This window comes from Solanum stenotomum, chromosome 12, assembly GCF_019186545.1.
Source record: "Solanum stenotomum isolate F172 chromosome 12, ASM1918654v1, whole genome shotgun sequence".
Lineage (NCBI taxonomy): Eukaryota > Viridiplantae > Streptophyta > Magnoliopsida > Solanales > Solanaceae > Solanum > Solanum stenotomum.
In genome coordinates, this window is record NC_064293.1 from 32,691,645 (window position 1) to 32,715,762 (window position 24,118).

The window sequence follows — 24,118 nt, forward strand, 5'->3', positions numbered from 1 at the left end:
ATTTGATTTGGTTTGATTTTGAAAATTTAAAAACCAATTATGTTGGTTTGGTTTTGATTTTGACCAATAACTGACCCGTGAACACCCCTACTTGTGGTAATTGATTTTTTTAAGCTTTTAACTTTGTTATTAGGGATGACAATCGGCGTGGGATAGAGCACTTGCGGGGAAAATTTGCATGAATCCGCTAGCACTTTGACCCGTCCCACTTCACCCCGCATAGCAAAAAAAAATCATTTTTTAATCCGTCCTGCCCACCCCGCCTCGTATAAATCCAACCCCATAATTTTTTAATTCTCTTTTTATTTTTTTATTGAATTTGATACAAAAATATGATTTTTTTTAATAAAAGCCATTTTATTTTTTGGCTGACGCATAAAAATGAATCTTTAAAATTGAAACAATCTTTATGATTTCAAGGGCTGCTGCTAATAATAAAATTATAATTTTTTTTGAAGTTGCTGAAATTAGAATGATATGCATTAGTTTGGTTAAGCAGTTGCAAATTTGCAGTAATAAAATAGGAGTAAACTAAAAATAAGTCTACAACGATTCTAATTACAAGTAAACTTATTTTCAGTATTGATGCTGACAACTATGAGCAACCAAGAACAATTCTCTAGCAGTTGTGGTGATAATGGAAACTCCGAAAGTCTGCTTATTGAAAACTCACCTCTGAAAAAAGCGAAGATTGAGATAGAATGTGAAGATATTGACAACATTGATAGGATCAATCAACTACCTGAAGCTCTTATTGTTCAAATTCTATCTCGATTGTGCATAACAGATGCGTTCAGAACAACTATTCTCTCTAAATATTGGCAATACTTCTGGACTTGTATCGACAACATTGTTTATGAAGAGGATTATAGTCGTTCAAATAGCTCGACAATGCACAAATTTATTTCCTTAACGGATAATGTACTACCTCTGCTTATCTGCTCCACCATTAAAAATTTCAGTCTAAACTTTGTGTTCAGATATGATGATGACGTGTCTTATTTTCCCAAAATTGACAAGTGGCTTGAATTTGCTGTGAATAAGACAGTGGAGGATCTACACTTGAATATACGTTATACTGTTGATCCGACTGAGCATGACCAACCCTATAGCTTGCCAGTAGCTCTCTCTAATAGTTCATCGATTCTAAAACTTAACTGCAAGAATTGCAGAATATTAGAAGATTGTGTACTAAATTGGACATCTCTGAGGAGTTTAACACTGAAAAATTTGTTTCTACGGGATGAACACATTAAACAAATAATGTCAAATTGTCCTCAATTGGAATCTTTGAAGCTACAAGAATTTTGTGGTTTTAATCGTTTGCACATGACTTCTCCAAAATGTAGGCGGCTGCATTTGATCCATCACGGTCATCCTTGTGGGGATTGGTACTCATTCGAAGGTGATATATGTTGCTTTGAAATTGTTGCTCCACATGTTGAACATTTAACGATTTCTGGGGTTTTTAATCATACAAAAATTAAGCTCAGAGACTTGTCATCTTTGAAACATGCCAATCTTGATCTCGTCTGTGATGAATTTAATGAAATGGATAAACACATAGTGAAAGATCTTTTGGTAAGCGTTCGTTGTGCTAATGAGCTAATACTCTCATCCTGGTTTATCAAGGTCAGTTATCAGTCCCAAATATCTAAAGTCTTTTTATGTTGATTGTGAATAGAGCTCCTATTTTATATTCTGCCTCATTCTTCTATTTAGGTAATTTCCAATTTGATGTTAGAAGAAGAAAATGTCTTTTCACCGTTGCTGGAATGCAGATGGTTGACAATAAGTTCTTGTATTTCAAAACTTTCGTTCCCTCTACTAGACAACCTCTTAAGGTCGACTCGTAAATTGGAAAATTTGATGATATTTCCTGATACGCCGGTATGTTTTCAATTCACGATATCTTTATATCAAATGTATATTGATCCCCTACAGCCTCAACAACTACAATTTCATTACTGTAGTTGTTAAACTTACCACTTAACCTGATTTGTCCTTGTTCTGTATTTGTAGTACCATCCTTTTTTTGAGGACGAAGAGATAGATTTGTTGGAAGACAAGTACCTCTCCTTTAGATTTGGTGGAAGACAAGTACCTCTCCTTTGAAGAAAACATATTCAAAGTTTCCTTACAGAATTTGAAGAATGTCAAGGTTATGCCATTTTGTAGTCGTACGCGTAGATCTGACGAAACAGAGCTCAATCAATTCTTGAAGTTCTTACTTGAGCATGCAATAAATCTGGAGAAGCTGGTTATAGTGCCAGAGCATAAGGAATGCAACAATTGTTCTACTAATACCTCATACCTGAAGTATTTGTTAGCTTTTCCAACAACTTCTATTCGTGCAGTTATTTCCTTAGGAAAAGCTAGTCAGAATGTTTTCTATAGTGATGTTTGAAACTCTCTGGTGCTTATACAAACACATAAGATTGGGTTATGACTGTAATTTGGATATTGCTTGATTGTTTGTCTGGCCAAGTAATTTCTTTAGTCACTTTTTACTACCGAAATATCATTTTGATGAAGTTAGAAGTTAGTATAGGAAACTTTGAAGAATTGCACTTTTCTGGTGACTTTTTGGAAAGGTTGTGACTATTCCGAAAGACTGTGACTTTTCCGATAAGGCATAATAAACACGTGTTTACGCTATTTTTTATTGTCTATAAATATATGGGTTTCCTTTTCAACAACAGATTTTCAGAAATTCTTCTTATTCTTCACAAACAAATTTTAGTGTATTTTTTTTTATGGTTGAGTGGTTCACTGACGTTGTGATTTCAGGTAGCAATAGTAATGAATTACCTGCTGAATTTGGGAGTACTTTAGGAAAATTCCAACCTATTACTGGTGTACTTCAATGCACACACAAAGTTCTGTCCAGTTTGAAAAAGACGTTAATAATTTGGGCCTTGTTACTCGAGACTTGAATAAGAATAGGAAGCATGTTAATTAATAAGTTGTTTTGACATATGAAATGAGTTCGTTGTTACAAAGAAGATAGCTAGTAAAGAAATCAGTCCAAATACACCTATCATGGTTCTTTTCGATTACAGAGGAGGCTAAAAACGATTTGAATGTTTTAAAAGAAAAACAAAGAAAATGAGTGCTTCTATATGGGCAAATTTAATTGATGAAAAGAAGAACTTGACTTCACCTCTTATGAATAAGTTAAGTCCTCAAGCATCCGAATTTGTGCCTACAAGGCAAATCCTTCTATGGCAGTGACAATTGATAACTTTTAAAAAACTTTTGTCCATGATATTGACTTGGAAAATGACATGTATGATGGGGAAGATGAAGAGGATATGTTGGACATATACTTTGATAAGCTTACCAAGGAAGAAGATCTCTCATCTAGGCAACAAATAAGTGGAATCAACAAAATAAAAAAAAAAGACATGGAAGGGAGCATAGTTGAGATGGTACTGTGACTGAGGAATTTATTCCAAGACACCTATCAATGAGACTAACAAAGAAAAATCATATGACAATGTCAACAACTTTAACAAGATACAATAAATCCAAGAAGAACTGATGAACTATCAAGTGTTTGTTGGATAAATTTGAAAAAGAAAACAAATAGAAAACAATTCAGGTTACTTTAGACGGGCAAACTATCTTTTTAGTTCATAAATATATATATAATAAAGCTTGAGGCTGATAACTCAACTTTATTCTTAGTTTTTATATTCATGCATTACTTAAGTATCTTCATTTGTAATATCATTATATAGAATTTTATAAACTCTATTATGATCATAAAATATCTAGGTTTCCCTAGCTCTTATTTTCTTCATGCTTGTTAAGTAGTAGATGTTTATTATCTCATTATGATAAGAAAGGTAAGGCATAGCCCCATTGCTTGCACTATTCTCTTTGAGGTTTTTGTTTTTATTTATCAATAAAAAAAACTAGCCCTAGGCACTCTACCAAGCGGATTAAAAAATAAAATAAAATAGAACGATATGCTTTAGTTAAAATACATGTTACCATTTTCTAAATTGCAGAATGTTAGATTTATTTTTAGTGTAAATGATATATTTCAGATTGCTTTTAACAAATCATTAGAATATCTCTGAACATTGATGAACTATTAGATTAAGTTTTCCAGATCATGTTAAAACCTCGCACCATACCCACACACAAATTAAATTATTTTATTTTGACCCGTCCCGCTCTGTCCCGCACCCGCATATAGTCAAATCCACCCCACCCCACCCGCCCCATATATGTGTAAACACGCCCCACCCCATTGCCATCCCTATTTCTTATCAACTTTATTTTAATATGAATATATCTATGAAAATTAAGAAACTCTTTGTATGTTATATTTGACTTCTTTGTCCATTAGATAAACAAAGCTTTAATTGGAAGATCACTAATTGTTGTTCTTATTTGATTCTAATTCAATTTGGAATCAGTGGGACCCACCTCATTACAAAAAAGCCTGGTTTGTGGAGGTTTATATTGCGGTGTTACATTCAACCTCCATAAATTGTATCGAATTGAGGGGGTTTCTATACCCTTCTCTAATTTTATTAAATTTGCGGCGATTAAAACCTCCACTACACTTAAAAATAAAAAGATGTAGCTACAAAAATTTTAAAAATGCCCACTTCACTCTACCTTCTTTCTTACACCGCCTTCCATAGCTACAAAATTCTATAGGGATTTTCTTCTTCCGTCTTCTTCAATGGAGATTATTATCCTCTTATTGTAGTTGTACTTGTCATGCCCTGAGCCTACACCCTGGATGTTGCCGACATTTGAGAAGCATTGTTAACCCTCAAGCGAACCCTTAACCTGACTCAATACTTAGCGGACGACTTACTCAGTTGAAATAGAAACTCAAAACAAATTCAACTCATAAGGATATCATTAATAAGATGGTTTAACTTAGTATACTCTGAAAGTACTCAAAACATAATTATTCAACTCAAGTCTTTTAAACATCACAATGGAGATGGGAAAAGACTTCTCAACTACTATTGTCTATGAATCCTCTAATAACTATGATATATGTTGGGACAAGACCCACGACATCTTAATAAGTCTGAAAATAGAAGTGGAATCCTCCGGAAGCAAGGAGGCTCACCAAAGCAACTTTAGAACTGCAAATGGTATCAACGGGGTGCCTGTTGATGACCCTGAATACCTGTATCGGAATTATGAATGTACGAGCATGTAAGGGGAACTCTAAAACACAACATAAGCTTCAACTGAATAAAAAAGAGAAACATACTCACCTCATCTCAACTCAACTCAATTCAATATAAAAGCAACAATAACGATGATGTATAAGGAAAACTTTTAAAGCAGTAAATAACAACTCAATGTATTTAAAAATACAATAATAACTCTTTACCCTTATTTGAGAGATTCTCTAACCGACAACCATCTCTATGATCTATGTGATGATACAATGTCTCACCCACGTTGATAGAACTGTCCTATATCTTGCCGGAGTATAAGACATCCTCAACTAAGTGGATCCACTGAGCTATGCTTGAAAATAATAAGGAGTCGTTTGGTAGAGTGTATAAGAATAATGCAAAATATAGTGTATTAGTAATGCTTGTATTAGTTATGCTTGCACTAGTTATAATGATATTTTTTTATGCAATGTTTGGTTTGGTGTACTAAAAATATGATGCATTACATAATTTTTTTTAGAAAAAATATTTGTTTACAAAAATACCCTCAACAAATATAGTGGAAAGGATGTAAAAAAAGTTTTTGAGGGCAATTGTGTCTTTAATAATGTTAATGCATGCATTAGAACCCATTGCATTACTAATGCATAGGAGTAGATTGTATTAGTAATGCGTTCTTCAATACACAATAGAGTGTATTACTAATACAAGCATTAGTTATGCATAAATTAGAAAAGTGTACCAAACAAGGTACTAATAATACATCAAGCTAATGCAAGCATTACTTTCTCCAATACACTCTACCAAATGACCCCTAAGGAATCATCTAAAAAGTATGACCCTTTACCCATGTTGGCATATATGGTTTATGAAGACTTTGAGTTGTCTGAACTCGTCCCCATATCGGTGCTCAATACTACTCTCAATAATATAACTCGTGCTCATATGTTTAAAATTTTTTTCCTCATCCTCAAACTTTGAGATTTTTACTCAAAAGGTTCTTTTTAAAGAGATAATGCTCAAAAACTCCTCATGAATTCATTTGGAAATCAAGGTTTCCTCTCGTTTTAAATGTAAAATATTTACACTTGGGAATACTTAATTCCCTTATATTCNNAATGACCCCTAAGGAATCATCTAAAAAGTATGACCCTTTACCCATGTTGACATATATGGTTTATGAAGACTCTGAGTTGTCTGAACTCGTCCCCATATCGATGCTCAATACTACTCTCAATAATATAACTCGTGCTCATATGTTCAAAAAAATTTCCTCATCCTCAAACTTTGAGATTTTTACTCAAAAGGTTCTTTTTAAAGAGATAATGCTCAAAAACTCCTCATGAATTCATTTGGAAATCAAGGTTTCCTCTCGTTTTAAATGTAAAATATTTACACTTGGGAATACTTAATTCCCTTATATTCATTTTGAAAACACGAACTCAACTCTCCTCATCCTCATACTCAAGTCTTAAAACAAGTTTTAAAAGTTTGTAAAAGACTTCTCAAAAATGACTCAAAGGATTCTCTCGAACTTTACTCTAACTCTATCTTGAATTTGAAATGCGAATTCAAGAATTATGATTCAGATATATAGGATTTCTCAATGATTAAATGTAGTTTGGATAGTTATAATCAGGGAGACAATAAAGATACGTTTAAAAAGAACTCAGATGGGATGAAAGACAGAAGAAGGATGGGGCAGGCGACCCTGGCGCGGGGCGCCACCCCCTCAACTTCAGAGGGTCAATTCTGGCGCACTGCAGGTGCCCCACGCCAGCCCCTCTGGCGCATATGGGGTGCGCCACGCCACCCCTCCCCCAGAACATTCTGACGATTTTTTCCTCTTGATTTTTGGCCCTAATTCACTTAGAATCGCTTGATTCCTTCCAAACTTCCTTAGATTTGTAAACCCAACACCAGTAAACAAAAATCTACTCAAGAACAACCCTCAAACTCAAACCCTCACCTCAAGAACTCATCAAACTCCAATAATAAAGATTGAAAAACAAAACCTCAAGAAAACTCATCAAGAACGCAATACACGAAATCTCATGGACGAATTCAATAAGAAAACTCATGATTGGCGTGAGGGTGAACAAACCCATCACTATGAAACTTACATAACTCGTAAGGATCAAACCCCCTTGGGCGAAATTCCTCAAAGATCGCAAGAACTCTTGAACACTTGAAACTTTTCTCCTTTTTCTCCTCTTGAACTTTGCCTTAACCTTCCAAACATTTCTAGACTTTAGCGTAAACTGATTTTAATCAGCTTTGACCCCTAAATGGGTGAAAAAATGTGTAGGGATAGTGGGAGTAAGGAAACGGCCAAAATACCCCTCCTTAAAACAGATAAAATGTCTTAACTAGACATGTTGTACTCAAACAAGCATATCTCCCTCATCCAAACTCAGAATTTAGCAAACTTGGTGGCATTGGAAAGAGGACTCAAAGGTCTTTCATTTCATATCTTATGGGTCACCTAAGTCATCTTGTACTGAAAGTTATGGTTGTTTAAAGAACAAAAACTCACAATTGAAGTGTAACTAACTTGTACAAACCTCAATTCAGCTCTTTCCAATTTAGTTCTTTCTAAAAATAGCTCTTTCTAAGACCGAGGTGTTACAGTACTACAGATGATGGCATTGCCGCGTTGATGCTCTCAGTTGAGCTCTCTGGAGCCAGTTATACATTCTCTTCGAGGTTGGTTCACAGGTTCTCAGAGGAATTGATACCGTTTTGGGTATCTAAAGGGAAGAGCATGACGTTTATGAAACGCAAGAGTGTGGAGCACATGAAGTTTCTTGGTTCATAGAAGCAGCCCATGTTTCCCGATGAAGGGAGAAAATTAAAACTTATTTATATGGCAATGACTTGGGTTGATTAGCAATACTGCTTAATACTTTCTGTTTAGGAGATATGTCAAAAATTGAAGCTTAAAATGTGGAATGCTATAATGGTAAGAAAAAATGGAGCACTTTTTTCCCGATTTCATTTCTTGTCAATGTTAGTCCACTTTCATATTGTGTTAATAATACATTGCGTGTTTTAAGAACCTCATAACGATTATTATTTGCACGTATGAATCATTAAGTATAGGATTGAAAAACTATTGGAGTGAGTCTCAAGTTTTTTTGAAACAATTATTAAAGAAGTCTACCTTGACTAGTTGTTAAAATTCTTTTGAATTCACCCTTCTGGAGCTAGACTAGCTTGCATCATTGCTCGGAGTCTTGAATGAATAATATCAATTGTCAATATATGATCTATCATTATGACACATCATTCTTAATTAACTAAATTCAGCTGGACTTCAATTGCTACATGGCATCTTTTGATATGTTCAACTGTCAAATCTATATTTTGACCAACATAAAGTAATCCTCCCATTTTCTAGTTATTCATTGAATTATGTCCGTAATGTGGGAAAATCTATATTTTTTTATGTAGGGAAAGGATATGAGAGGTCTTCTCTCATTAATTAAGTAATATACGCCTCGTTGTAATTAATGATCAAGGCATGTAGCGATCAGTGAGTGGATCAATTTTTGCCGCCGACTACCGAGGGAATGATTTACATTAACTTTTTGAAACCCATATACACTTTGCATCTTCACAATTCATTACACTTTCATTTTCAACATAATTCAAGCTTTCTCTTTTCTTGTTGAGTACTTGTCCTTTTTTCTGCTCTTTCTCAACAATTGTTTTACTTATATATGGAGAGTTCAAACCCTACTTCACCAGTTGAAAACTTAACTATCACCACTAGTGGCAATAATATTATTGTTGCCACCTGCTCCCCTCTAATGGTACCTATCATCAAAGAAGTGTGACTAGTGTGTCTATCGACGACAACTGATATCATTTTTAGGACCTAGAACTTTTTTTTTATTTTTTTTTATTTTAACGACCCTTGTGGGGGTCAGGGGCTAAGCAACACCCCCAGGCCTTATCATAGATAAACAAGGCAAAATACAGGGAGGGGGGCATAGACCTTACCTCCATCCTATGATGGTTCAAGAGTTGGTAGCCTACTAAGGTTCTCTAACTCTTCCCCATACTAGAAATGAAACCTATCATCTAAGCACCTATGTGAGAGGACTCCTCTCGATACAGAGAATTTAGGAAATCATAAATGAGGGAGACTCTCCCTTTATAAGAAAAAGAAAATCTCTTTATAAAAGATATAACTTAAAAAGAGATAGCCTATGTGAAGATGACTGGTAGATCACCAAAAAGGACCATCTGGAGTTCAAGCTCCTTCATAGGTTCACCATGCTGTTGAGTAAGTCAAGGGGGTTTCTTAATTCTTTTCATTTTCTTTCTTTTGAAACTTGCCATGCTTGCCTTGTCCTGCTGAAGATAAGCTACTGCCTCTTTTGGAATTTGCTGGCTGGCGAAGTATAGTTGGGGACTGGTGACTTGATGGCTGTGTTTGGAGAGTGAATCTGCCATAAAGTTGGCTTTCTTGAGTGTGTGAATGTATTTGAAATGTGAGAAGTGAGTGGTAAGGGTGTGAAACTGTTGCATTTGTGATGAGATGTTCCAAGGAGGGGTGATTTGTTCAAAAGCCAGTCCACTAGCATTTGTGACTCAACTTCCAATACCATTTTTTGATAATTCAACTGAACACACCATGATAAGCCAAATGCAGCTGCCTCCACTTCTGCTTGATTGTTGGTGTCATGCCCCAAAGGAACAGAATAAGAAAATATTAAGTCTCCATTGGAGTTTCTGAGAATACCTCCTGCTCCTATGCTGCCCGGATTATCCAATGCACTTCCATCTGTGTTGAGGTTAAACCACACATATGGTGGTTTCATCCATTGGACAAGAGTGACCTTGGTTTCATGAAAGCATTTATCAATATGGATGACAGCTTCCATCCAGCTTGATAGCCAAGTGATGTAAGGAAAAACAGTATGTAGTAACTTGAAAGTATCCTTAAACACCAAGAACTTGACCCTTGCAATGTTAGATTGCTTGCCCCCATATTTTATTGCACACCTATTATTCCACAAGTTCCAACAAATAAAGATTCGAGTGGATTGAAAATTAAGTTTATGGGCCTCATTTTTGTAGTTGTTTTCCCACCATCTCATAATCATATATCTAAGAGGAATATAATCAGTTTGGATGCCCAGGGAGTCATCAAAGAATTTCCAAACCTTTTTGGCAAATATTCCAGCATTAAAAATGTGATCAATGGTATCCACTCCTGCTGGATGACAGCATAAACAGTCTGCAGGTTCTATGCCAAAACTGGAGAGTTTCTCATTTGTAGGAAGCCTGCCTCTTAATGCTCTTCATAATAGAAAAGAGCACTTGAAAGGAATATTTCTATGCCAAGCGTAAGTGTTAATTTTGGTTTTGGTTCTTTGTTCTCTGATGGAGTTCCAGGCAAAAGTACAGGTGCACATACCATTACAGTTGAGGTTCCACATTGGCTGATCTGGAATACCTTGTTGAAGCTGAAGCTGAGTAGCAAAGATGTTGTGCACCTGAGTTGGAGAAGCTAGCTGAATGATCTTGTTTATATTCCATTGTCCATCTTCAATAAATTCTGAGACAGTGTCATTGTTGAATCTGTTGTTGTCTTTAGTGAACTGAGCCAATGGGCCAACCCCTAACCAATTGTCCCACCAGAATGAGCGTGAACCAGACCTGGTTTTTCATTGTATGTGAGTTTACACCTTGTGTTTATTCCTTGTCATAATCCTCCAAGCATGGGAATCTTGACATCCCCCTTTTTTTTTTCTCAGAGGGTTAGATCTTTGACAATATTTAGCCCTTAGGAAATCACCCCATAAAGTTTGCTTAGACCTAAAAATTAACCACTGTTTGTATTGGAAAGATTGAAAAACATCACTCATGAGTCTAACCCCAATGCCCCCTTCATCATAAGGAAAACTTAGGTTCTTCCAAGAAGACCAGTGATATTTTTTCTTATCATTTCTCCAACCCCAGTAGAAATCAGCCACGATGCCCTAAATTTGCCTAATAGTGGTCGAGGGAGGGGAAATAGCTGAAAGTAGATGTATAGGAAGTGACTGGAGGACATGGTTGATCAAAGTAGCTTTGCCTCCATAACTCAACATTTTTAACTGCCAGCCTGTGATTCTGTTAACCACTTTGTTGACCATTTCTGAGAAGTAGATAATTCTAGGTCTACCAATAAAGAGAGGGCATCCAAGATAAGTTATTGGAGCTTCTTTCTGGTGAAAGCCAGTATATTTCTTGATTTTGTCAGAAGTAGTCCTGAAGGCATTGGATGTAATCAAAAAGTGACTTTTGGCTTTATTAATGAGTTGTCCTGATGTCTGCTCATAAATAGCCAAAGTCTTCATAATCAACATGAGTGAATGCTTCCTTCTTGAGGTGAAAATGATGATATCATCTGTAAAGCTTAGGTGATTAATTTGGGGGGCCCTAATTTGCATATAGAAACCATGGTATAGAGGGTCTTGGTGAAGTCTGTTCAAAGATCTGGAGAGCACCTCAGCACCTAAAATAAATAGGGCTGGGGAGAGGGGGTCACCTTGCTTCGAACCTCTTGTTGAGTGAAAGAATCCATATCTCTTGCCATTGATAATGATGGAGTACCAATTATTTGACATGATCCTCCAAGTCATATCAATGAACACTTCATCAAACCCCATTTTACTAAGAACCAAGCAAATGTATGACCAAGAGACCCTGTCATAGGCCTTAGCTATGTCTAATTTGACCACTACATTGCTACCAATGGTTGGCTTTTTAATCTGATGAATGATTTCTTGAGCAAGCATAATATTCTCAGAAATGCTTCTACCCTTGACAAATCCTGATTGGTTGGTGGAGATTAATGAAGGTAAAATAGGGGCCAACCTGAGACATAGTAGCTTGGAGATGATTTTGTTAGTAAAATTGCTCAAACTGATGGGTCTGAACTCAGAAAGTTTATTGGGAGTAAAATCAAACAAGTATGAGAGAAATACTTGGGGAGCCTCTGACCACTGAAAAAAGCATGAATGACAACCATCAAATCATGTTTAATAATGCCCCAACACTTCTGAAACAAACAACCATTCATTCCATCAGGACCTGCTGCAGAGTTAAGATTCATAGAAAAAACCACCTCTTTCTGTTCCTCAATAGTTGGAAGTGAACTCAGTTTGTTGTTTTGATCTTGAGTAACCAACTTTGGGATACAGTTCATAGGAGTCTCATCAATAAACTTCTTTTCTCCGGTGAAAATATTCTGAAAATGCTTGAGTAACCAACCTTAGGATACAGTTCATAGGAGTCTCATCAATAAACTTCTTTTCTCCAGTGAAAATATTCTGAAAATGCTCACATGCAGATTCTGCTATATGTTCATCCTCATGTATCCATTCATCATCGTTATCAAGGATTTTGTGGATAAACAACTTCCTTCTCCTTACTCTAATCATGGTATGAAAAAATTTTGAGTTGCCATCTCCCTCCTTGAACCAGTGAAGCTGTGATTTCTGTCTGAGAATAGAGTCTTTAATTTTCATGTATTTGATATAACCAACATTAATTGCATGAAGTGCAGCTCTATTTTCATCAGTATTGTATTGAATCAGGCTTTCTTCTGCAACTTTCACCTTCTCCTCATAATCTTTGACTTTGGCATAGATGTCTCCAAATTGCATTTTAGACCAAGAACTGAGTGTAGCAACAACCCTCTTCATTTTCTGATGGAAAATCCACATAGGGTCCCCTTCCATAGGTCTGTCCCAACAATCAGTCACAGTGTCTAGGAAAGTAGGTTGATCTGCCCAGCAGTTAAGAAATCTGAAATATTTGATGTAGTTTGCTTGCCTGACATTCATCTCCATGAGAATTGGGAAGTGGTCTGACCCCACAGAAGGAAGGTGAGTAATGCTAGTGTGTGGCATGTCTAGCAGCCACTTGTCATTAGGCATAGTTCTATCCAACCTTTTCCAAATTCTAAAGTTGATACCCCTTAAGTTAGACCAGGTAAATTTAGGTCCATTGAACCCCAAGTCCATTAGTCCACAGGCTTCAATAGCACTAATGAAACAAGGCTCTTTCTCATGTTGTAAGGGATCCCTCCAAGTGTTTCCTCATTGTTGGTAATGACATTGAAATCACCCACAACACATTAAGGAACATCATTTCTAGTATCAACATAGCGAAGCATTATTTCCCATAAAGGTCTTCTGAGGTAGTCTTTGCACTTAGCATAAACAAAAGTCTTGATGTAAGTACCAGGTGCTTCCACATGGTTGATTTCACAGGTGATTTGTTGTTCATCTGCTTCTAGAACTTTGCAGGAAACCTCAGCTGTCCAAAACAACCAAATCTTTCCATTGTTGTTTCTAGTAACATGATCCATGGCAAGCATACTTTTAAACATACTTATTTGAGTATTGTCTGAAAAAGGCTCTAAGATGGCAATCATGGACATGTGATAAATATTTTTGAGATGTTTTAGTCTTTCTAAGATGGCAATCATGGACATGTTAATCATTGAGATGATTTGGAGGTGAATAATCTTGTGTTTGGTCTGCCTGCAGTGACTGAGGCAATGGGGAGAGCCTTCTTGGGGGGAAATCTCTTCAAATGTATGCCTCTGGGGGAGAGACCTTGCTAGAACTTCATCCGCGCCATCACTGTTCATTTTCAGACTAAGAATCAATATAATATCTGCATGCACATTTAGGCTTTCAGACTAACTCATACCCTAAAAGATAGCTCAAAGGAGGAGGATTGATCAAACCTTATAAGGAGACCATCTATCTTATTAATCATCAACGTGAGACTTTTTCATTCTTTAAAACCCCACTTCATGCTAGGACTGGACAACTGGTGCATGTACAATTTAAATTTGGAATCCTAACATTGGGCCTGGCGAATTGGATCTTGCTCTGATACTAGGAGAAATTATAGGCTTTGGACCTAAGTCACACACTAAAAACTAGCTCAAATGGAGGAGGATTTCCCTAAACTTACAAGAAGACCACTCATCTCATTAACTACCCATGTGAAAGTTTTTTCATTCTTTAACAATGACCATGGCAATCTAATGAATGATCATTTGGCTGTGATATGTCTTGACCATATACAAAAAGTACAGACTGATTACACTTGGGAGAAGAAGAGCATCTGAGTGAAGACCCTAGATGAGAACGATAGAACCTTTAATCAAACAGTTTTAACCCAATCTTCTTCCTTAATAGGTATTTTTGTTAAGAATACTTTGGTCACTTGCGCTCAAATAATAAAATTCCTTTTTATGAATGAAGCAGTGGGTGGAAGATTGGTTATTTAATCGCTTGAACAAGAGGGGAATCCAGTTCTCCCTCCGTTGCCATTGGTGGAACCACTAACAATCCTCAACCAAAGAGGCGGATGGTTAAGAAAGAAGAAAGAACAACCTACGGCAAGTGAGTGAAACAAATACTTTCCACCAGTGGCGGAGCCATGATTTTCAGGAAGGAGTGCCAATGGTTGACAGTCAGTAAGGAGTGTTAATGACTGACCTTAAGGAACTTTTGCAACACCTTAATTAACCACCACACTAAACCTTCATGACCTTATGTTATGAGGTGTCAACACTTGTACATATATATTTATTAAATCAAAATTTGACCTATATATAGTATAATTTTCTAGCGAAAGGGTGTCGACACCCCTTGAACAAGTATAGCTCTGCCCCTGCTTCCTACTTTCTCTCCATAAGGAAGAAGTAGGAAGGAANATGTATTTTTGTTAAGAATACTTTGGTCACTTGCGCTCAAATAATAAAATTCTTTTTTATGAAAGAAGTAGTGGGTGGAAGATTGGTTATTTAATCGCTTGAACAAGAAGGGAATCCAGTTCTCCCTCTGTTGCCATTGGTGGAACCACTAACAATCCTCAACCAAAGAGGCAGATGGTTAAGAAAGAAGAAAGAACAACCCAGGGCAAGTGAGTGAAAAAAATACTTTCCACCAGTGGCGGAGCCATGATTTTCAGGAAAGAGTGCCAATGGTTGACAGTCAGTAAGGAGTGTTAATGACTGACCTTAAGGAACTTTTGCAACACCTTAATTAACCACCACACTAAACCTTCATGGCCTTATGTTATGAGGTGTCAACACTTGTACATACATATTTATTAAGTCAAAATTTGACCTATATATAGTGTAATTTTCTAGCGAAAGGGTGTCGACACCCCTTGAACAAGTATAGCTCCGCCCCTGCTTCCCACCTTCTCTCTATAATGAAGAAGTAGGAAGGAATGGACTAACACTTCTCAAAAGTAAGTTTTACCTTTGTATAATTTATTACTCCTCAGATAATACACATAATCAAAGAGGGATAACACATATATTAACACATAATTGTCAGATTTAGCAAGAAATACAAATTCTAACTCGGGAAATAAACTTAGAAAACCTTAAAGCTAGCAGTTGATGGCAAATCCTTACACATAAAGAAAACAAGTTACATTTAGCAAGCAATGAAAATTTTAGTGGAAAAATAACATAGAAATTCTATAAAAAGTTAAACCCCAAACCCTAATAAACACATTAATATTTAAAAAGCCTACGAGACAGGAACAAAACTACACATAATCGAATAGAGATAATTAAAAAATGACATATTTTACAACATTTAGACAAGTTAAGATAGATGATATTAGCCCGGTGATATTGACTCACATGTAACTCTCTTTTCCTCTCTCATTGTCACGACCAAGACCGTCGTGATTGACACGCACACTAACCCTCTGGTGGGAGAACCACTACTACAAACCAAACCAAAAACTATGGTATTTAAGTTACGGAAGCAAGTTAAATACTAAGGAAATAAATAGGGAGTTCCCATAAACTCCAACAAAAGTCTAACAAGAACTAAACCATGCAAAAAATACACCTAGAACGTAAATGTCAATGTACCAAAACATCTAACAATGAACCAAGTCTAAACAAGAAGGGATGCAACCTCAATCTAATGAACTAACCAACTAACTAGAACATAGTCTAAGTCCCAAACACAAACAATTAGCATACCAGAACATGGTATCCGATCCCATAATTATGCCAGAACCTGGCAATCGATCCCATATTTATGCCGGAACGTGGCAACTAATCCAAGTTAGTATGTCGAAACGTGGCAACCGATCCATTCAACACACCATAATCACAATCACAAGTACATCATCAAGATCATACATTTACGTCATGATTTCATTACAATTATCATTCATCTATCTCATTTACAACAAGTGTGATCAACATTGCAACATTCATACATATACAAGTATCATAATGAAGCAAAAAAACATACATCACACAATCATAGAATCACAACCATCACCTACCTCGAAACAAGCTTGAAACCCTAAGAAACTTGATCCTTCCCTTTTCAGATTCGTTCCGCTTGTTCTTAGTCTACAAACAATCAATATAATACGGGAATCAATAAACAATCACTAATTAGTCGAATTACTAACAGTTCTATTAACTCTAGATCATACTCATGATCCCAATTATCTAAATCAGGGTTGTTTTCACCATATAATTTATAACAAAACCCTCCTCCGTCAATGTTTACCCATTCTATTACGTTCTACGAATGAAAAAATGGATTCAGGGAGTGAAAAACTTACTTTTACCCTCAAGAATGGTGAAAAATGAGTAGGAGTAACCTGGGGTCCGTTCCATAGCTCTAAAAGTTGAAAAGTAAATAATAAGGTCGTTTAGGGGTTAATTAACGACCTTAATTTGCGTCGAGCCCGCCACAGCGACCCTCATCCGTTGTAGCGGCCCCACCAGAGCGGCGAAATCCAGCGCCAAAGCGGCTGGAACGGAACAGAGAGTTATTTAAAGAATTTAAAAATCCCCATTTCACAATACACCTCTAACCAACGACGCTCAAAAAATACCCTTCACGCTAAGACCGATTTCGAGAGTTCTACTCACCTGAATTCAATTTTGTAAAGTCGTGCAATAAAAATCATAAATGATTCCCCTAATTGTTACCTTATTTCCCTACACCCCAAAGACGCCGATTTCATCCAAATCTGGACTAGATTGAGAAAATCCAAATAATACAAAAAAGTTTTTCGGCCGCAAATTTCCCCCCGTTGGCTTTTCTATAACGACGAGAACATGTCGTTACAATAGATACCAATTACCCATCACTCGTCACCGAGTGACGAAACTTAGAAAAATAGGCTAAGGAAGGAATGAAGTAGTATCTGAATCGACGAACAATTGGGGATACTTCTCTCGCATGTCCCTCTCGGTCTCCCAAGTAGCTTCCTTAACTAGACGATGCTTCCATTGAACATTCACGGACTTAATCTCTGTGGTTCTCAACTTACGCACATCATGATCAAGAATTGCAATCGGTTCCTCCACATATTGGAGGTCCTTGTCTAACAATTGAGTCTCACTTAATGATATAATCCCCGTCACCGTGATACCTCTTCAACATGGATACATGAAATATCGGATGAACACTTGATAAATTAGTAGCTAAAGCCAATCTATACACCACCGGTCCCACACATTTAAGAATTTCAAATGGACCAATGTATCTAGGACTTATCTTACCCTTCTTACCAAATCTCATCACCACTTTCATGGTGATACCTTAAGTAGAACATTTTCACCGGGTTGAAATGCCATATCTCTTACCTTATGATCCACATACTTCTTTTAGCTACTCTGGGCTGCTAGAAGTTTAGCTTGAATACTCCTAACCTTATCTTGAGCATCCTTCACTAAATCAACCCCCAATGGTTTCACATCTCCAGCCTCAAACCATCATATGGGTGATCTACATCCCCTCCGATATAATGCCTCAAATGGTGCCATATCAATACTGGAGTGATAACTATTATTATAGGAGAACTCACGCAAAGGTATGAATTTATCCCAATGCCCTCCAAAATAAAGCACACATGCCCTCAACATGTCTTCTAACACTTGAATATTCCTCTCTGACTGCCCGTCTGTCTGTGGATGGAAGGTTGTACTAAAAGTGAGTTGTGTGCCCAATTTATCATGCAATTTCCTCTAAAACTTGGATGTGAATTGGATACCTTGGTCTGAAATGATAGAAAGGGGCACCCCGTGCAACCTCACTATCTCTTTCACATAAATTTTAGCCAACTGTTTAGCATTATAATCTATTTTTACCGGAATAAAATGGGCTGACTTAGTCAATCTATCAACCACTACCCAAATAGAATCAAACTTTTCCAAAGTCTTGGGAAGACCAACCACAAAATTCATGGCTATTCTTTCCCACTTTCATTTCGGAATTGACATTCTTTGAAGTAAACCTGCAGGCCTTTGATGCTCATATTTCACTTGTTGACAATTTTGACACTTCGCTACAAACTACGCTATGTCTTTCTTCATGCCCGACCACCAATAAATTCACTTCAAATCTCAATACATCTTGGTCACACCCGGATGAATAGAATACCACGAACCATGAGACTCCGCTAACAATTTATCAATCAAGTCATCTACTCTAGGAACACAAATTATTCCCTTAAAATTGAGCACACCATCCGCATCAAGAGTGGCCTCTTGTGCCTTACCATTCAAAGTCTTCTTCTTAAGCTCCTCCAAATTTTCATCCTCAAATTGTTTGGCTTTGATCTCCTCAATGAATGTGGCCCTCACTTCAATGCTAGCTAACACCCCACCTCTTTCTGAGATGCCCAACTGCATTAACTTAGACTCTAAGGTCTGAATTTCCTTAGCCAAAGGTCGCTTGGATACACTTAAGCAAGCTAAACTACCTATACTTACCGCTTTTCGACTCAAAGCGTCTGCCACCACATTAGCCTTGCCCTGATGGTATTGAATGGTCACATCATAATTCTTAAGTAACTCCATCCACCTTCGCTGTCTTAAATCCATATCTTTTTGAGTGAAAACATGTTGTAAACTACAATGATCAGTAAATACTTCACACTTAACACCATAGAGGTAATGCCGCTATATCTTAAGAGCAAACACTACCGTTGCCGACTCCAAATCATGCGTTGGATAATTCCTCTTGTGCACTTTCAATTGACGCGAGGCATAAGGTATAACATTCGTATCCTGTGTCAACACGTCACCCAAACCAGAATGTGAAGCATCACAATAAACAATAAAATTTTTACCTTCAACTGGTAATGCTAGAATAGGTGCGGTGGTCAAAAGAGTCTTGAGCTCTTGAAAGCTCTCCTCATATTTTTTGGTCCATTCAAATGGTATCTTATTTTTGGTCAAATTAGTCAAGTGAGTGGTAATAGAAGCAAAAATTTTCACAAATCGACGATAGTAGCTAGCGAGCCCCACAAAACTCCAAACTTTCGTCATAGAACTTGGTCGAACCCAATTTTTAACCGCCTCAATCATTTGGAGATCTACCATTACCCCTTCTTTTGAAACTACATACCCTAAAAATGCAATCAATTTCAACCAAAATTCACACTTAGAAAATTTAGCATATAGCTTTTGCTTCCCAAGAACACCTAAAACACTACGAAGATGGTTGGCATGCTCTTTCTCACTTTTCGAATAAACCAAAATATCATCAATAAAAACTATAATGAACGAATCAAGAAATGGTTTGAACACCCCATTCATCAAACTCATGAAAGCTGCAGGTGCATTGGTCAAACCAAAAGACATAACAAAAACTCATAGTGCCCATAGCGAGTTCTAAACACCGTTTTGGGCACATCCTCATGCCTAATTTTCAATTGATGGTAACCAGATCTTAGATCAATCTTAGAGAAACCTGACGCACCTTGCAATTGGTCAAAAAGATCATCTATTTGAGTCAAGAGATACTTATTTCGAATTGTGACCCTATTCAATTGTCGATAATCTATACACATTCTCATACTACCATTTTTTTTTCTTAACAAACAAAACTGGAGAACCCCATGGGGAAGCACTAGGACGAATAAATCCCTTATCAAGAAGCTCTTGGATTTGAGCCTTAAGCTCTCTTAATTCTGTCGGAGCTATGCGATATTGAGGGATAGAAATAGGGAGCGTACCAGGCTCTAAATCAATGCAAAAATATATATCTCTATCCGGAGGCATACCATGCAAGTCATTAGGAAACACTTCACTAAATTCAGACACCACATGAATAGACTCAATGGATGGAGCCTCAATTCCAGCATCCCTAATATGAGCCAAATAAGCCAAACAACCCTGATCTACCAGTTTACTAGCCTGAATGGAGGATATAATCTTAGCTTGCTTAGGCTTGTACACCCCTTCACACTCTAATTTTTCCCTTCCCGAAATTTCTAGAGTTACAGACTTAGTATTACAATTAAGCACAACATAATAAGGGGACAACCAAGTCATGCCTAAGATTATGTCAAAGTCAATCATATCCAAAATCACTAAATCAACCCAAGTTTGAAATCCTATAAACAAAATAGGACAAACACGATAGACATGGGTAACTATGACTGACTCTCCAACTAGGGTAGAAACACGAATAGGGGCATTAAGAATATCACAAATCATATCAAAATTTGAGGTAAATCTCACAGATACATATGAATAAGTAGAACCCGGATCAAACAACACATTAGCCATCCGGTCACAGACAAGAATAGTACCTGCGATCACCGCATCAGACGCATCCGCCTCATTCTTGCTCAGAAAAGCATAACACTGTGCCCATCATCATGACGAGCCACTTCCCTGCCTGGTTGCATGTTACCTCTACTTCTGTTACCATTACCATTTCCTCTACCTCTACTGCCTCGCTGATTACCTTCTCGCCCACCTTGTGGATGCCCTCGACCATTATTACCATTCCCCGTGGGTACCACTACTCTAGACTGCTGCTGCACAGAATCTAACACACGTGGGTGGGGAAAATATTTCCTCATATGCCTAGGTTCTCCATAGTTGTAACAAGTACGATCAAAAGATAGTCTGCCGCCCATCGAAGGCATGACTCTCTGGCTATCTTGAAAATTATGAGATGGAGTTTCCGAGTAACTACCTATAGAAGGGGGGATAAAGGACTGAATTGGCTTGGCTATAAGCGTTGGCCTTCGGGACCCCTTGGAATAAGAACCTTGAAAGTTTCCCAAGTTCTTGGCCCTTTTTGCCCATGCCTTAGCTTGACCGTCACGCCTCACCCCCTCCACTTTCTTAACATAGTCTGTTACCTCATTAAAGCTCCTCCCTACAAAAGTCATATGAACAGATAATACTTGCAACTCAGAATTCAATCCCCTAATAAATAACCATATTTTCTCTTCCTAAGTACTCTCCAATTGAATAGCATATGTAGACAAAGCATGGAACTTGGCCTCATAAGCAGCCACAGTTATACCACCTTGCTCCAAAGCCATAAACTCATCCTTCTTGCGATCCCTCAAAGTCCTAGGCACATACTTCTCTAGAAATAGAGCATGGAATTGGGTCCAAGTAAGTGTAGGTAAAGTAAAAGATCTGCATTCCATATAAGCTCTCCGCCACTGCTTAGCCTCACCTTGAAGTTGAAAAGACAGAAACTCAACCCCATGCTGATGGACAATTCCCAACTTATGAAGCGTCTCATAGCAATCTAAGATGAACTCATAAGCATTTTCATTCTCAGAACCAAGAAACACATGAGGCTTTAGCTTCAAAACTTAGTCAATATTTCATGCTCATTACCAGTCGTGACAGAACCCAACAAAAGATGAAAGAAAACATCATTACCTCTAGTCCCACCCACCTTAGGCACAGTGCTAGCGACATGAGGATTAGTAGGAGCTTGAGTTGCTTGAGCAGAAGGAAGCACTCTAGGACCAACCAACCTTTTCAAGAATGGCATGATCTGTCGAGCTAATATTAGGTCTACGGGGGAAACTTCGGTAATCTCAGCCTGCACCTCTTCCTATTGTCCCACATCCTCAACATCAACATTCTCCTTTTCAATCTCTTCATAATGCAGAGAAGGGTTCTCATTCACATGAGTGTTCTCAACATGAGCTCCATTTCCAGCAGGCGCTAATCTTCCACGGCCTCTACCCCTAGCTCTTCCTCTACCCCTGCCTTAACCGTGACCTCTCACTGCAGATTCCCTAGCTGGAGCATTGACAGGAGCTACGGGCCTAACGCCGTTGAATCTAGTATTAACCATCTGTGAACAGAAGAGTGAAGGAGGTTAGATACTAATTTGAATCGCCAGATACCAATTGGAATCAAGTCATAGCACGAAAGGAGACGAGAAAATAGAGAGATTTCCTAAAGTCCTATACCCTCTCGAAGAAACGTAAAGGCGTCCCCGTACCGTTCTGCGAGACTCTACTAGACTCGTTTTGGTACATCGAGATGAACGAACCTAGGCTCTAATGCCAACTTTGTCATGACCCAGACCGTCGCGATTGGCACCCATACTAACCCTCCGGTGGGAGAACCACTACTACAACCCAAACCAAAAACAAAGGCATTTAAGTTATGAAAGCAAGTTAAATACTAAGGATATAAATAGGGAGTTCCCATAAACTCCAACAAAAGTCTAACAAGAACTAAACCATGCATAAAATACACCTAGAATATGAAAGTCAATGTACCAAAACATCTAACAATGAACCAAGTCTAAAAAAGAAGGGATGCAACCCCAATATCATGAACTAATCAACTAACTAGAACATAGTCTAAGTCCGAAAATGGTGGACATAAACGAAAGAGAACCCATGGCAGCCCGAAAGAATTGGCTCACCCTTGAATTCAAACTATCACTAATCTCCTAAGTGAGGTCTGTCAGTAGCCGCTTAAAGATGTCATGTACTCAACAAAAATAAGAGCAAGTACAGTATCAACACACAACCATAGTGTACTGGTAGGATCACACGACTATCCCACTAAGTGCAACATAAGCAAGTCAAGACAACATTATAATCACATGCATATATATATATCAACATATACAATATTATCAACATTTATGAATAACGAACAACTTCACATCTTATATCAAATCATTGGTCCTTTCCTGGAACCCAAATCCAAACAGTTAGCATACTAGAACGTGGTATCCGATCCCATTAATATGCCGTAACGTGGCAACCGATCCCATAGTTATGCTGGAACGTGGCAACGATCCAAGTTAGTTAAGTCAAAACGTGGCAACCAATCCATTCAACATACCACAATCACAATCACAAGTACATCATCAAGATCATACATTTAAGTCATGATTTCATGGCAATCATCATTCATCTATCTCATTTACAACTAGTGTGATCAACATTGCAACATTCATATACATACAATTATCATAATGAAGCAAAAAAAACAAACATCACACAATCATAGATCACAACCATCACCTACCTCGAAACAAGCTTAAAACCCTAAGAAACTTGATCCTTCCCTTTTCGGATTTGTTCCGTTTGTTTTTGGTCTACAAACAATCAATATAATACGGGAATCAATATACAATAACGAATTACCCGAATTACTAACAATTCTATGAACCCTATATCATACCCACGATCCCAATTATCCAAATTAGGGTTGTTTCCACCATAGAATCTATAACAAAACCCTCCCTCATCAACATTTACCCATTCTATTACGTTGTACGGATCGAAAAATGGATTCGGGTAGTGAAAAACTTACCTTTAGCCTCAAGAATGGTGAAAAATGAGTAGGAGTCACTTGAGATTCGTTCCTTAGCTCTAAAAGTCAAAAATTGCATAATAAGGTCGTTTAGGGGTTTATTAACAACCTTAAGTCACGTCGAGCCCGCCACTATGGCCCTCATTCCGCTGTAGCGGCCCCACCAGAGCAGCGAAATCCAGCGCCAAAGCGGCTGAAACGAAACAGAGAGTTATTTAAAGAATTTCAAAATCCCCATTTCACAATACACCTCCAACCAACGATGCTCAAAAAATACCCTTCGCGCTAAGATCAATTCCGGGAGTTCTACTCACCCGAATTCAATTATGTA

At 37.5% G+C, this 24,118-nt stretch overlaps 1 protein-coding gene across 1 annotated transcript; it reads left to right on the forward strand.

Moving 5' to 3' along the window:
• The first annotated feature begins 597 nt into the window (after positions 1–597).
• On the forward strand, positions 598–2,407 carry LOC125849492 (F-box protein At5g03100-like). The gene is made up of 4 exons (XM_049529582.1): positions 598–1,632; positions 1,723–1,890; positions 2,023–2,048; positions 2,080–2,407. Exons 1-4 carry the CDS (start codon positions 598–600, stop codon positions 2,405–2,407), a joined length of 1,557 nt encoding a protein of 518 aa, XP_049385539.1.
• The last annotated feature ends 21,711 nt before the right edge of the window (positions 2,408–24,118 follow it).